Source organism: Hakea prostrata, chromosome 11, assembly GCF_041222555.1.
Source record: "Hakea prostrata isolate BN-2017 chromosome 11, UWA_Hpros_2, whole genome shotgun sequence".
NCBI classification, from domain to species: domain Eukaryota; kingdom Viridiplantae; phylum Streptophyta; class Magnoliopsida; order Proteales; family Proteaceae; genus Hakea; species Hakea prostrata.
Window position 1 is genome coordinate 11,803,136 of NC_142610.1, and position 15,350 is coordinate 11,818,485.

The 15,350-nt window shown below is 36.7% G+C and overlaps 2 protein-coding genes across 2 annotated transcripts in view; both read left to right on the forward strand.

The window, feature by feature from the left end:
* Window positions 1-4,940: 4,940 nt before the first annotated feature.
* On the forward strand, window positions 4,941-10,861 carry LOC149000135 (choline-phosphate cytidylyltransferase 2-like). The gene is made up of 8 exons (XM_089140978.1): window positions 4,941-5,208; window positions 7,351-7,464; window positions 8,516-8,611; window positions 8,856-8,898; window positions 8,993-9,148; window positions 9,280-9,360; window positions 9,663-9,761; window positions 9,882-10,861. The coding sequence occupies exons 1-8, from the start codon at window positions 5,039-5,041 to the stop codon at window positions 9,975-9,977; spliced, it is 855 nt and encodes a 284-aa protein (XP_088997104.1). The 5' UTR covers window positions 4,941-5,038; the 3' UTR covers window positions 9,978-10,861.
* A 190-nt stretch (window positions 10,862-11,051) lies between these two features.
* The window catches only part of LOC149000136 (plastidal glycolate/glycerate translocator 1, chloroplastic-like), a 34,465-nt gene continuing 30,166 nt past the window's right edge, over window positions 11,052-15,350 (forward strand). Inside the window, exons 1-4 of the mRNA XM_089140977.1 lie at window positions 11,052-11,385; window positions 11,479-11,794; window positions 12,772-13,033; window positions 13,134-13,249. Of these exons, the coding sequence (XP_088997103.1) occupies window positions 11,332-11,385; window positions 11,479-11,794; window positions 12,772-13,033; window positions 13,134-13,249 (748 nt within the window). The 5' untranslated portion in view covers window positions 11,052-11,331. The remainder of the gene's footprint in view (window positions 11,386-11,478; window positions 11,795-12,771; window positions 13,034-13,133; window positions 13,250-15,350) is intronic.

Below are 15,350 nucleotides of genomic sequence, written 5' to 3' on the forward strand. Positions count from 1 at the left end.
TGTCCTTAAAGGTTCCATGAACGCCCTTATGAGGTTTGACCTGCGTCTACCTCCAAGTACAACAACTCTTGATCCACAGCACTCCAGTACTTGCAGGAGTCCAGCCGGGAAACAAAGAAGGAATTTTCTAACACTAGATTTTCGAAATTCTGTTTTTCCCAAAACGGATGGCCTCTTGTTATGGCTAACTATTAGACTTGTGTCATCTGTACGTATCTTCAGGAGGTATCGCTGCTCCACCCTCAACACAATGCCCAAGTCCCATCAAGCCAACAATATATATAACATTAATGTACCTAGAACCGCAAACAGCGACTTTGGGTTCTTGAAACGCGATCACACAAAGCTCTCTACCATACACCTTTAGGTGTTGATTAATAAGTCATATAATCATTAGCTCCATCCGATGTGGGACTAAACGCATATGGTATCAATCACCATGTCATCGACAAAGTCCTATAGAAACAAGAGCCTTAAAACACAGGGAGATAGATTTTACAATTTTGAAACTACAATAGTATATTATATTATATATTTTTTTTTAAACAAAATCCAACAAGCCCTTCTCTTCTATTTCCATCTTTATATTTCCTTTCATCTTCATCTCAATCCATGGATGCCCTTAAAGGTTCCAAAGACGGAGATTGAGCTCAATTCGATGGAGGTCGAGTTTCACCCCCGATATGGCAAATATTGTGTCATCTCTATATTCTACGCCGCATCAACACAAGGAACGACAAGAAAGCAATGAACAATAAGAATCTAACCAACACTTTGTTGAACTAGTGATACATTATTCATTCTCCCCCCAAACCAATACCTTAATCCCATACTTATGATTTTAACATTATTGTATTGCCATTTTGCTATGCAAGGTCTCTCAACGGTTTTTTGAATTTACGATCTAGTTAGGAACATAGGAGACAGAAAGCAATGACAATAAGATTACGTTAGGATCTCTTAATATGAATTATAGGACTTAGACTCTTATATGAATTCTAGTTCTTGAGTCCTTTACAAATACGTCTTTATTGATTCACGATCAAATTGTATTCGGCCTTTCTTATTGTTGACCGACCATAATAAGGTTAGTGAGATAATTCCGGGTTAACCAGTTCTAGTTATATCCGACCAACCCAGCACAGACCGGAACCATCTAATCTGGTTCAAGCTAGTTTTATTTTCTCTTTATCAGACTAAAATCCTATTTCAATTATAATTATATAGATTCACACAATACAAGACATCCAAACCCAATAGTAAATTCAGCCAACTGCGGATAAACTTTAAATTTCGTTCTTTGGATGAAGAAATATGTTATTTCACCCATTTCATTTTGATTCTTGGACGAAGAAATTGAAAAGAATGGATAGATCTCTCAAATCCTAGAATCTGTCATTTTTACTCTTCCTAAATAAAAACTTAGATTTCTTATTAACAGCCTGAGCAACCATTGCTGCTTCTTCTATTGGTACCCACCACCACTGTGTTCAATAAATCACTCCATTTGCTATGGCCACTTTGGGTCGACCTTTTCTTTTTTATTGTAAAGAAAGGAGATGAAAGGGGGAAAAAAAAAATCTTGTAATTTCACTTTTTAAGTTAAAAAGAATATGATCAAATATCAATGGAGGGTTGATAAAATGGTTGAAAACCTCACTTCTTAGTAAATATTTTTTTATGTATGAAAAGCGCCTTTATACCACTCTTCGGGGGATATCCAATGTCAACGATTTTTCAATGTGTCGCTGGGGGGCGACATGAAACACCCCTAGCAATACGACTTTATCATTAAGTAGTTTCATGGCGATATATCGCCGATGGTCGAAAAGTCATAACATCCATGACTTGTTTTCCAATTCTTGCAGGTGCATCCATGGATAACAAAGGAAGAAAGGGAGAAACAAACCTTTTAGGGTGGATTCTATCAAGCCTTCGGTTTACAGCATCCACAGTTAGAAGTAACAACAGGAGGAGGAGGAGGAGGAGGTCAGGACAGTGAGACTTTTAGGGCGGCGATGAGAGAGAATCAGGTGTTGAGGCTGGATATGGATAGCATGAGATCTAGGGTTAACGTGCTTGAAAGGGAATGCTCTTCCATGAGAAAAGCAATTGAGAAGATCGATAAACGTCCAGTTGGTTCACCTGAAAATCAGTCAGTTCGGGGTTGGAGGAAGAAGTTGGGTTGCAAGTTCAAGACATAGGTGTGTGATTCTCATGAGCGGACGGTGGTGGAAGCCGGACGAAGGGCTAGACACCACCACTCCCCCGGCGTTTGAGAGACATTTCATTACTCGCGATGTGGCGGTGCTTCTTATACATTCTTACGGATGGATAGGATCCTGAGATCCCCTATAAAAAGTCACCCAAAATGTCGCCTGTATAGCTAGGCACCTACACGACAACACCAGGCGGCATTTCGATCCGTGGGGATATCCTTAGCCAAACCCTATATGGGTTCCCGGTCAGCACTGATTCTGTTCGATCGGATTTGGGTCGCGAACCATGACCAGACCACCGTGGTTCGAACCACAGACTATTTTCTGATACAACGGTCAACAGAAGCAATCTCAGAAAAGAAGAAAAATCAAAATTTTGGGATCATCGAAGAAAGTCCACTGTGGCAGCTTTTCTGGGTATTTTAAATTCAAAGTCAACGCGGCTTGTGTTGAAGACTTCTCCATGTCTTTGTTCCTACATTGGGTCTAACGTGTTTACGTAATATTTTAATCTTTAAAAGAGAAAATTATAATTAAAACAAAAAAATATATGTATTTAAAAAAAACTTACGTATACATTATTGCATTCACAAAATGACAAAATTAAGCCAAAATTACTGGACTAAAATACCCCTAATTGTATTAGAATTACAACATTTTCTCTTCCATAAGAAAATGTTTAAATGGCATGAAAATTTGATGTAATAAGTTGGACTAGGTATGAATTGCACTAATTTTCGGCGGACCATAAGACAATGAAAGGTTTTTTCTTTTGATACCAACGACTTGGTTTGAGGCGTTAAAGGGAGTGTATCAAATCCCATGTTTCATCCAGGACCAAGTATCATCCAATCTTCAATATATCTCGATGTTGAACCAATTTTTTGCTATAAGAACGGTACTTATACCTTCATGAATTAGGGTCAAATAACTAAAGCTTAGTCCTTTAATCAGCGCTTGGTGCTTTTCGGAGACAAGAAAATTCATTGCCCTCTTAACTTTCATCATAACTTCAACACTTACCCAAGAGTTTTCTCTTTAGCTCCGGATTAGTTCTCGGACTTCTCAAAAAGGGTTACTCCTCCCACGTGGCGGCAACTATTTTTGATTCAAAATCTAATTAAACCATAACGTCCGTGAGATCTTGCTCATCTTCATGCAGTTGAATGCACGCTAAGACATTAAATCCAAATGCGTTATACTTATGCATTTAATGCTCTAAACTTGTCAAGAGATAAGCCAATAGGGAAAATTCCTTTGGAAATTGCTTCCAACTGTTTTGTCAAAAGTTAAAAGCCAAATGTGTCACATTTGGAGTCAGAGATATTTTCAACATTCTTAGTGGTGCCTGGATCCAATAACTTCGTGAACAAGTAAGCTAATTCTTCGACTTGGATCTCCCCTTTGGAATCAAATCAAGTCATCCAACGACTCTCATCAATCTTCAATCTTCAATCTTCCCCATGGAACCTTCTTTTTTGTATAAGAACGGTTATTTATACTTTCTTCAAGAAAGTGAACAAAAAAAAAACAAGTTAAGCCGAACTTTTCTATGCAAAGACAAGAAAAATTCAAGCCCGAGTTAATGCTACCATACTTAGAATCTTACCCAAGAGTTTTTGAATTTGTGTTGCGCATTGACTCCCTGCCTGATGCACTATATTATTCAAAATCTAATGTAAACCATAGGTGGTAATGTCCACAAAGGTATGGATATAAAAGACAATAAAGAATAATAAACAATATTATTTCCTAACAACGCCTAACAGACTTTGGGCAACGATATAAGTATTTGAGTTCATGATGATCATTCCATTACCATGCGCTAAAAGCATGATTCAAGGATCAAGTGCCATTTAAAAATCCAATGACTATGAATACAAGGGCAAAAGAAATTACAACAGTTGAATCAAAAAAACCACATGTTGTGACTCAAAAGTTATGTGTAAATACCTATAGAACAACAAACAAGAAATTTGATCCAAGCAATTCTGTCCAAATACATATTCAAGAATTGACATAAAAATTAGGGTTAAAAAAGTCAAAACCAAAAATTGTATGTGGTGAAATAGATCTCAAAAACCTTGTAAGTGATCATTTAAAAAATCTAATGATTATGTAGACAACTCGAAAGTCTACCTCATCAAAATATCTAGGATCAGAATTAAACTCAATTCATCCAACTTTTGTTTCCTTTTTAGGTACATGAACGAGGCAAGAGCCCAAAAAAACCCACAAATTACTCTTAAGAGTCTACCATATTCACTTGAAGGATCTCCATCCAATTCTCATTTCTACAAGAATGATCAAATGACACTCACTCTAACCAATGTTTTATAATAAAATCATTTTTCTAGATCCAATTGCTGATAAAGTTAATTCAATTCAGCCCAAAAAAAAAAGAAGAAGAGAAAATAGACTATTTCTTGGTTTGACCGGACTTGCCCTACACTCCATGTACGGCTTTACTTACTAGATGCTGGAAGGATATTCTTACCTATGTACATGTCTTCCGTATTTAATACATTTGCCTTTTTTTCACAAAAAAGAAAAATGTTATTTTTCAAGGGTACTTCCGTAATATTTCAAAAAAATAAAAAATAAAAAACGTGCCTTTATTCCCGTTAGTTGATCAAAAATATTTATTTCTTTCCATTAATTAATTAAAATTTCAGGCATATAAAACCAAAACGTTCTCTCTACCTCTCCGAAGCGGGAGGAGAGTTTTTTCTGCTTCGCGCTCTCTCTCTACTGTTCTTGACTTCAGATCTGACTTCCGATCTAATCACCGGAATCTGATTCGACGGCGTTGAGATTTCATGGCACGTCTACCTCGGAAGCAACCGGGAACGACAGACGATGAACCAGTTGCAGGTTCTCCGGATTCCGGAAAAGTTTCTTCGGATAAGCCCGTACGTGTTTACGCTGATGGAATTTATGATCTATTTCACTTCGGTCACGCTCGATCTCTCGAGCAAGCTAAAAAAGCGTAAGTCTCTGATTCTAAATTATCTCCATTTCTTAATTCGCTTGGAGATTTTGTTCAATTGTTAGTGTTTTCTCTCTAGTTGGACTGTTACATGGAGCAGGAAATGTATGGAGTAATGAGCATTTGGTGTTGCTTCTAATTTTAACGACTTAAATTTTTGGCCTTTTTGTATTCTTTTAATGTATAGTTCTTAGATGAATAGCATTAATTTCCTTTTCAACCTTGATTTAATGGGTATGTACCACTGGGAACGGCTGAACCTGAAATGCTTATGGATTAAAGAATATCAAACTTAACCGATTTCATTTCTTTATATATAACGTTCACAGTATAGTTGAAGAGAGTTCGAAGAACTTATCGATGCAGAGAAAGCTCCGTCTGAGTCTCTGAACGAGATTGTAAAATAGTTCTATAACTTAAAGGATAATTGTTTACTGAAAAACAGTGTTTAGTTTTTTTTTTTTTTTAAATCCAAAAAATATATATAAATAAAGGCCACTGTTTGAGCTTGCTTTACTTATAAGTGATTTCTTGTAGTGCTAGGTTCTTACTTAGTGTGGACTAGTTCCTAGTTGTGTACTTTGTACTTATTTTTGGAGCTAGGAACTATTTGGGATGATTTCCAGCAGTCCCATGTTAGCTATAGCAGCCAGTTGTACATGCTTACCAAGGACTTCACCTACATTCAGCTACTGGGCAACTTAATGTGAAGTGCAAGAAGCAGCAGATTCAAGTTTATTTGCCATATTCTTGTCTATCTGCTTGAATTTATTTTAGTGACAGTTATTTTAATTTTGTCATTGGTACTCCTGTTGTTGGATTTGAAACAAGACTCCCTTGGCCTATCGATTTCTTTAAAGCCAGGAACGGAAATAGATAGTAAAAATAGTGAATCCTCTTCTTCTAGAATGTAAAAAAGTTATATTACTTTGCTGCTTAAACTAGTTCATTTTCAGCAGTTTTAGTTTCAGGTTCCAGTATTTTTGACAGTCTCAGCAAAAACATAACTTTGGCCGTCTGTTCATTCTGTAAAGTGTCGTCTAATATTTACGGACACATATAATGGAGGTCAAAACAATTTTTTTGATGATGTCTACGAAGATGCTGTGATGATTAGCTGCTGTTTCATCAGCATTTTCCTTGAATCAGATGGATGAACACAGTATTCAGGACCCTAGGGTTGGAGAATTTTATATTTTCTAATGATGTTTGTGGTTCTTTACTGGTGTATGTGCAGTAAGAGTCAATATTTTTGGACTCATCTATTGTCTTCACATAATCTCAAGAAATGGCTCCTCTAGCTCTGGCAAATGGTTACCTTTTGAGGAAAATGAAGCCATGTGATGTGTATAGCTTCTTGTGTTTTACAAGCTCAGAATTATCATTAGGCTTATCCCCCCTGAAATGTATCTTGGATCATTAGAAAATACCTGAAATCCCTTTACAGATCGATCAGAAATGAGGTTTCATGTCCTAAAGAAATGTGCATTTCATATGCTTTCTAGTCTGCTAGGTTTACTTTAAAGCCCATAATCTTCTCCTTAATTTTGCTCATACCATCCTACCTATTTTGCTCTATTTCCTTTGGTGCTTGATTTGGTTATCCACTTTCCTATAGATACTCCAGTTAACCAGCCTTATCCATTTTAGTTTCTGTATCTTCTTTTTCCTTTCTGCCATCTAGAGCTATTAGAAAATAGCCTACTTACTTTCCTTGTTACTCCCTCCTGATTTGGGCTGCAATTTGTTATGTGAATAAGTTAAAAATCCAAATCCTAAAACTGCCTAAAATTCTCAATTACAAATAACTTTTATTCCTCGACTTTTGATTACAATTTTGCATGTCTTTTTGCAAGTGGGGCTTGGCAGAGCAGCATTTTTTTATTGGGATCTGGGACATAGTTTTTGTTTTAATAGATATTGCTTTTTAGGCTGTGGGACTAAATGATACTTGTTATATTTTTGCATGTTCTAGACTTGGATGGAATTTGGCTTCTTGTGAAGTTGTCTTCCTTCATTTTCTGCTTGGATGATTGTCAACCTTAAACTTGTCTTCACCTGTTTTATTCATTTTGATAAAATTGCAGCAGTTGAATGTAGAATATGTTTGTTGATCCTCACTTACCTTGTTGATTTTTGTAGGTTCCCCAATGCATATCTACTTGTTGGGTGCTGTAACGATGAGGTCACACATAAATACAAGGGGAAAACTGTTATGACTGAAGCTGAACGCTACGAGTCCCTTCGTCACTGCAGGTCCTTTCCAATTGAACTCTTAAAACTTTCTTTGTTTTGGTTTTGTTTCCATGCCAGATATATTTTGTTTCTTGTAACATTGCTTTATTCTGTGGATTTCTCTTTATGAGGATCTGTCTTGATGGACATGAATATTGCATTATGCACAATTCTTGCAGTAACTTCTTCCTTGTGGTCCATTTTCATATGTCAACATCCTTTGGTTATGCTGTTTAAATTATTGTGTCAGGCCTTAATGTTATTATTAGTCGTTGACTCATACTCGTTCAATGCTCGCATGTTTTCTGATTGAAACAAGTGGATAAACCAAAGAAGTTTAACTTGAGACATGAATGTAAAATTTTATTGTCCTTGGTGTGCCCAAAAGCAATGTTGCCTTGTATAGTTACACATGTGACTTCTTCCATTTGAAATGAAACCTTAATGGGGTACCTCTCTTGTTATGTGGCATGATCTGAATAAAGGAGTCATTTTATATCAACTCTGTTACCATTCCCTGTTAGGTATAAGCCTTCTTCACAGTTCCTCAAATTAACAATAATAATCACAACCACAACTACGACAACGACAATAAATGCTTCAGTTTGTCTATGAATGTTGCGAATACAGAGACATGAATTTGCTGAGGCTCGATACATGTGTATCCCAAGAATGATTGTTGGGTTTCCCTTCACAATTATCAAGGCAAGAAGACAACCACAGTGCACAGCAAGGCACCTAAGATGATTAAGAAGTTCTATGTGATCTCCTTGGTAACTATGCCACCACTAGTTTTATCCATCTTGCTTGGTAATTGGCTTCACATTTTTCCGAGAATCATCTTGTCTCCTATCAAAGTGGGGCCGTTAGGTACAATGTGAATGTGTGAAACTGGTAACTCCTGTTATCTATAATAGCATATATAACACTTAGCTACCTTTTCAATTGACTTTTTAATGTTATAATTTCCTGTTACTGATATCAGTGTGAGAGCTTCTTCATGACTTAGTTTATGTTTTCTCAGTGTGGTCATAATAAGCTGTTGATAATCTTTTACTTTGTTCTTATGTAGGTGGGTCGATGAAGTTATTCCTGATGCTCCATGGGTCATCACACAGGAGTTCCTTGATAATCACAATATAGACTATGTGGCCCATGATTCTCTCCCGTAAGAATAATCAGCGCTTACATTTTCATACATTAGGTGCTATTTGTTTCATTTTCTGTAGTTTGGTGCATTTTAGATCTCAAAACTTTTTCATTACAATGTTCATGATGTTGGGTAGACTCTAGTGTTAGTTTATGTTTTAGCAGGTATTAAAGAAAATTGTGGTTGCAGTAGTGAAATATATCAATGTTTTATTGCCTTGTAAGTAGAGAGACTGATTCTTCATTTTGTGTTGCCCTGTTAGTTATGCTGATGCAAGTGGGGCAGGCAAGGATGTCTATGAATTTGTTAGTACTTTCTTTCCTACATGATTAAGGTTGATTATCCTTACAATTGATAGTTGCTTCAATATATTTACTCATTGGACACATTTGGATGTAGGTTAAAGCTGTCGGGAAATTTAAGGAGACAAAGCGAACAGAAGGGATATCAACATCTGATATTATAATGAGGATCCTTAAAGACTACAATCAGTACATTATGCGTAACTTAGCCCGTGGATACACAAGGAAAGACCTAGGTGTGAGTTATGTCAAGGTATAATCAGGTGTACAACTTCAAATTTATTCACTTCTAAAGATGTACATTATTGTGTTAATTTAGTTAACTTTCAACATGTATAATTTTTTACACTTCTCTAACATAGCTTGCATTTTACTTTTTTTTAGGAGAAACAACTGAGAGTGAACATGGGAATAACAAAATTACGGCAGAAAGTGAAGGAACATCAAGAGAATGTGGAACAGAAGGTACATATTTCCTGCCTTTAGAAATTGTGTCCTAGGGGAATTTGATCAAGTCATTTAATGAGCTCAAAGTAACGGAAGAATTTGCTTATTGCTAAACAGTTGTGATACATCTGCAAACAAACCTAGGATAGATTCGCTGAGTTCTATGTAACGAAATCTAGCATACTTTGACCAAATCGAGACACTGGTAGGAGACGGTGGGAGTATTTTAATATAATACATTCCATCCGCATGTTCAACTTAAGTCTGTCTCATATTTGAATATCTCTAACAACTCTGTTTTGGTTCTGCATTGGTTTCAGTTAAAGGTAGCTCGTACGCAGCATGAAGTGTGGGTGGAGAATGCGGACCGTTGTGTTGCTGGCTTCCTAGAGAAGTTTGAAGAAAGTTGCCACATAATGGTGAGTTGTTAATTTTTCTTTTCTGGGATTCATCTGTTTATGCAGTCTCGATGTCAATTTTGTTATTGTTCATACTCTTGCTTTCAATAATGATGTGGTTTTCTTCTATATTTTGAGTAGCAAATGGTGATTAAGGACCGGATTCAGGAGGGCCTCAAGAGGCAGCAATCAAAACTGATGCCCAACCTTCTCTGGGAAGAGCTGGTAAAATCTTGAGAGGAGTTTTCCAGAACAGTGAGAACTGAAGTGCAGGAGTCATGTTTTGTACATTTTCTTCCTTGTTTCATACTTATACATGAATACAGCCACTATAGCAATTGAGAGTTGTAGTCAGTGTCTTTATCTTGGGGTAAATTTCCCATTTTCTTGTCATTCTTTTGTTGATTCTTTAGCCACACTAGTTTTTTTGGAGATCAAAAGAAAGAAGTATGCTTTATGGACTTTGTGCTCTTTGTTTGCATTTCAACTAAACACCACCTACTGGCTATACTAACCTTATTCACTAGTGATTTCTATTTTCATGAAAAAAATATATAGAACGTAGATGTGTCTTTCCTTCCTGTAAATTTAAATTACCAATGTAATAAGGCAACCAATGCGTCGAAGATCTAAAAACCAAGACTAGACCAGCATGGCGGCGAGGTGCGAAGGCAACCTCGGAACCAAGATGCCTTCTTGAATTCTTGATAACTATGATGCAAACAAAAACTCTCCATATTGGTACATTCAAAAATAACTCATGGTAACAAAAGAATTTACATAAAAAGGCTGATATTTTTTTTAGGCATGATGTGGGGGAAAAATGGATGTCACATCATGCATCGACAAGTATCTCTTTAATAAAAATAATTTGGTATCACTAAAACGGATTCTTTTGTTGCATTAACTTGCACTACTTTTGTGCTTATGTTATTGGCCGAGAGAGAAATACTGTCATCATGGAATCCCATTGTCTATGCAAAACAAGAGAGCATGCGAGGACGCGTGTTTCATATAATATTTTGTTTCGTAAAAGGTTAAATGGTCTTTTCCTTTTCGATAAAGGGCAAAATGGTCATTAAAACAGCAGGGAACCACTCAGGGCAACTAGAATTGGACAGCTTGGCGCTTTGCAACCAGAAAAGAATAAGAGAGAGAGCTTGGCGCCATAACTCCGGGGGTATTTTGGTCATAAGAAAACATGTTTCAAATGCTGGTTCTCAAATTTAGTGAAAATGTAGAAAGCTCTGTTAACAGTGAAGAGTGGTGTGTGTGCGTGTATATGTATGAGAGAGAGAGAGAGGACCTCATGATGCAAGTGGTTTATCTCAAGAGGGTCTCTTCCATGGGCCAGCAGCAGGACCTCCCCTGTTCTCTGTCGTTTCTGTTTCAACCTTCCTTAGATTTTTGTGTTCACTCTCTCACAATCTGCCATTCAGTCCAGCCAAAACCAATCAAAATCAGCTCTCAGTGGAATTTATATATTACATAACAAACCCCATCACAGACAAAATTCAATGTCAATTTGGAACTGGTTTCCTCAATCTTGGGTTGTTCCTGCTGGCTGAATAATCACTCTTGCAACCAAACTATGATGGATTCCAAGAGCAATGAGGAAAGGAGTGTCTCCGTTCGATTTCAAAGTGTGAGTTAATCACTCTCTGAAATCTTGAATTGTTGTTTTATTTATTTATTTTATGGGTTATTCTTAGTTCTTACCTGGGAGATTGATTTCCAGGTTACTGGGTTTTTGCATATGCTACTTTCGCTTGGAATCATTCTGGCAATGGATAAAATTCTGGAACGGGTTTTTTTAGCCGCGGGTATCAAGTTTCCAAGTGCCCTTGTTGGGATGTTCTTTGTGTTTTCTGTTCTGATGATTCTTGATTCTGTAGCCCCTTCTGTTGCAACAAGTTTGATGAATTTCTTCGAACCAGCAAATATGTTTATTCACAGGTGGCTTCCAATCTTTTATGTTCCTATTTTGGTGGTTTTGCCTTTGTCTGTGAGAGATATCCCTGCAGCTTCAGGGATCAAGATATGTTTCATTATAGGTACGTAAATCTTAGTGCCTTTCTTGAATTTTAAGTCCATAGAGCTTATGTGGCTCTTCAAGAATTAAAATGAGTATATATATAATATTGTAAACCCAGTTTTCAGGATAGCTGCTATGTATTTGGTTTAGCTAAGGGTCGATGAACTTGTGTTTTTCCTTCTGTGCAAGACATTACTAAATGCAAAACCAAAACTTGTTATCCTGGTTCTGCAGACCTGTAAATCAAATAGGCTGGAATACCTTTGACCCTCTTTACTTAATGGTACATATACCCATAGACTCATAGAGTGCTTCAACCTCTTGAGTCGTTTCATGCCCCCACCATAGCTTCCCCTGATGTTTAGGGGTGAATATAGGAGGAAGAAGTTTTTGAGCAAGTTTGGGCTCTTCCTAGATATTGCCTAGGCTGTGCATAGGACAGAGAGAGTGGAAATAGAAACTACGGTGGATCGTAGAAAATTTCTATTTATTTTACAATAACAGATATCACTAAGAGAACCACATAAATGTTATTCATTTCTAACAAAAATATGTTTATCTTTTGAATTGTATTTTTCACTTTCTTTTTCTCTTTCTATTTCAAATCTTCTTTTTTAATTTTTAAATCAGTACTTTTTTCTATTAATTACATGAAACAGTAATCAATTTTGTTGCACCTGCAAGTAGTCTTTGATTCTCCCACATCAAGATATAGGGTCCATGCTCCCATGCTGTTCTGGTTTGTGCATTTGTCTCTGAATGAGATTCTTATGAAGTGTACTTTTAGCCACTTAATCTATAATTTCCATATTTTGATTATTACACACGCTTGTTTTCTAAAGTTCCTAATCGTATCAGGATTCAATTACTGAATTTTTAATGTTCTAAAATATACTGTCCTATAATCCTAAAAGATGAAGTTCTTTTGCTATTATTTTTATTTAATTCTCAGAGATATGAAGTGAAAGCCTTTTGGTTTCCCTTTCTTTTGTGCAGCTGGGGGCTGGCTGGCAACACTTTCTGTTGCTGGTTTCACAGCGATAGCTATAAGAAGGATTGTAAAGACAGAAATGATAGCTGCTGAACCTATGCAAAAACCTTTCCCCTTCACCAAATTTGAAGTGTTGACTTGGACTGGAATTTTCCTTGCATCATTTATTTCAGCATTGCTATATCCAACAGCACTTGGGACAAATGCAAGAACATGCATGCCTTTCCTACTTTCAGCTACTTTGTTAGGTTACATGGTTGGTTCCTGGTAAAATGCTCCTTTACCTATTTATTAGAGTGAAGCAGAATATATTCTAACTTTCTGTTTTTTAAGAAAGCCTCATTGTGTTTATGGGTTTGATCTGCAGGTTGGCCTCTGGCATCAAGTTGGTGTTCCACCCAATAATTTGTTGTGGACTATCAGCAGAGTTGGCAGCTCTAGCTTTTGGGTATTTATCAAAGTCTGGATTTGATGCTGTTCTAGGTATTCGGCCTAATCTAAGTGCTTGTATTCTATCACCGAGCATTTAAATGCCCATTCAGCCACATTTCTGTTTCTTTGGTTCCAGACCAAGGGATGTAAAAAAGTTCAGTTTCTTTCATTTAATTGATTCTGTTTGACCTGCACCCAAACTGGTTGCGTTACTGGTTCAAGCTTTTTCAATTTATGAAAGATTCTGTAAGGTTCAAGAATCTGGTGCAGAAAACTACTAACTTACTTTATACAGAGAAATGAAAACAAATTCTTATGCACTCTACTTTATTGCCAAGATGAACTACAGAAATATGCCTTGAGATAGAAACTAAGCTTACATATGGGTTCATTCTTGCACTGAATGCTGACTGGAACTTATTTGCTTGTATCTTTTGAACTGTGAAAATAATATGGGACTATGTTTGTTTTGTTGATTAAGAAACTGACGAAATAAGAATTGAAGTGTTTTATTCTTGTGTGTATTATTCAGAACTTTACAATCAATATATACACAGCTGCTGTCTATGAAATAGGAAAGAATATCCTACCTAAAAGATTAGAATAAATGAGAAATCTACCTAGAATAGAAGATTACAATAAATGAGAAATCTACCTAGAATAGAAGATTACAATAAATGATAAATCTACCTAGAATAGAAGATTGTAATAAATGAGTAATTTACCTAGAATAGAAAAATACAATAAGAAAAATACCTGTAATAGAATATTACAATCTGATCTACTTAGATTAAAGATACTAATAAAATATTATGATATGATTCTAAGATTTTCCACACTCCCCCTCAAGCTGGTGAATAGGCATTCTCCATTCCCAGCTTATATATGCTTTTTTGAAAGGCTGAGCTGCTCAATCCTTTAGTAAGTACATCAGCAAGTTGACTATGTGTAGACACATACGGCGTACAAATCAGTCCGCTATCCAGCTTCTCTTTGATGAAGTGTCTGTCAATCTCAATGTGCTTGGTTTGGTCATGTTGAACAGGGTTATGTGCTATACTGATTGCTGATTTGTTGTCACAGAGTCTTATTGGTCCACCCCATTCAACCTTTGGGTCTTCTAAGGTAATCTTCAACCAAAGTAATTCACATATTCCTTGAGCCATTGCACGAAATTCGGCTTCTGCACTTGACCGGGCCACAACATTCTGCTTCTTGCTCCTCCATGTCACAAGATTGCCACCAAGAAAGGTGCAATATCTTGTGGTTGACCTTCTATCTACTGCTGACCCTGCATAATCAGCATCAGTGTATGCTTCTTGTATCATTCCTTTATTCCTTCTAAATAAAAGGCCTCTCCCTGGCGTCCCTTTTAAATATTGTAGCACACGGTGAGCTGCATGCAAGTGAATTTCCTTTGGACTGTGCATGAATTGGTTGATTACACTAACTGCATATGCTATATCGGGCCTTGTGTGAGACAAGTAGATTAGTCTTCCTACTAGTCTTTGATACATCTCTCGGTCCACAACATCTTCTTCTGCATTCCCAAGTTTACTGTTGGGATCTATTGGAGTGCTTGCTGGTTTACACGCGGCCATTCCTGTTTCTTTGAGGAGATCAGTGATATACTTTTGTTGAGAGATGAAAATGCCTTGTTGAGAGTGAGCAACTTCAATGCCAATGAAGTATTTTAATCTTCCAAAGCCTTGATCTCAAATTCCTTAGCCAAGCATTGAGTCAAATTTTGTTTCTCTTTTTCTTCATTTCCTGTCACTATTATGTCATCAACATACACAAGTAGTGCCGTGACTCCCCCTGATGATGAGTGCTTAATGAACAATGTATGGTCTCCTTGACTTTGCTTGTAACCCATACTAATCATGACTTTAGTAAATCTGCCAAACCATGCCCGCGGTGACTGTTTGAGTCCATATAAGGCCTTTTTTAACTTGCATACAGTATTAGCAGCTAAATCATTCTCATAACCCGGTGGAACCTTCATGTAAATTTCTTCCTTTAATTCACCATGCAAGAATGCATTTTTAACATCAAACTATTGCAAGTCCCAACCATAATTTGCCGCCAAGGATAGTAAGATTCTGACAGTATTCATTTTTGCAACTGGAGCAAATGTTTCAAGGTAGTCAAT

Excerpts from the sequence above, each read along its gene's own strand:
- LOC149000135 (XM_089140978.1), top strand. The coding sequence starts at position 5,039 with ATGGCACGTCTACCTCGGAAGCAACCGGGAACGACAGACGATGAACCA. Across the intron at positions 8,612-8,855 it reads GTGGCCCATGATTCTCTCCC|TTATGCTGATGCAAGTGGGG; the intron begins GTAAGAATAATC and ends TTGCCCTGTTAG. Across the intron at positions 9,762-9,881 it reads AAGAAAGTTGCCACATAATG|CAAATGGTGATTAAGGACCG; the intron begins GTGAGTTGTTAA and ends TATTTTGAGTAG.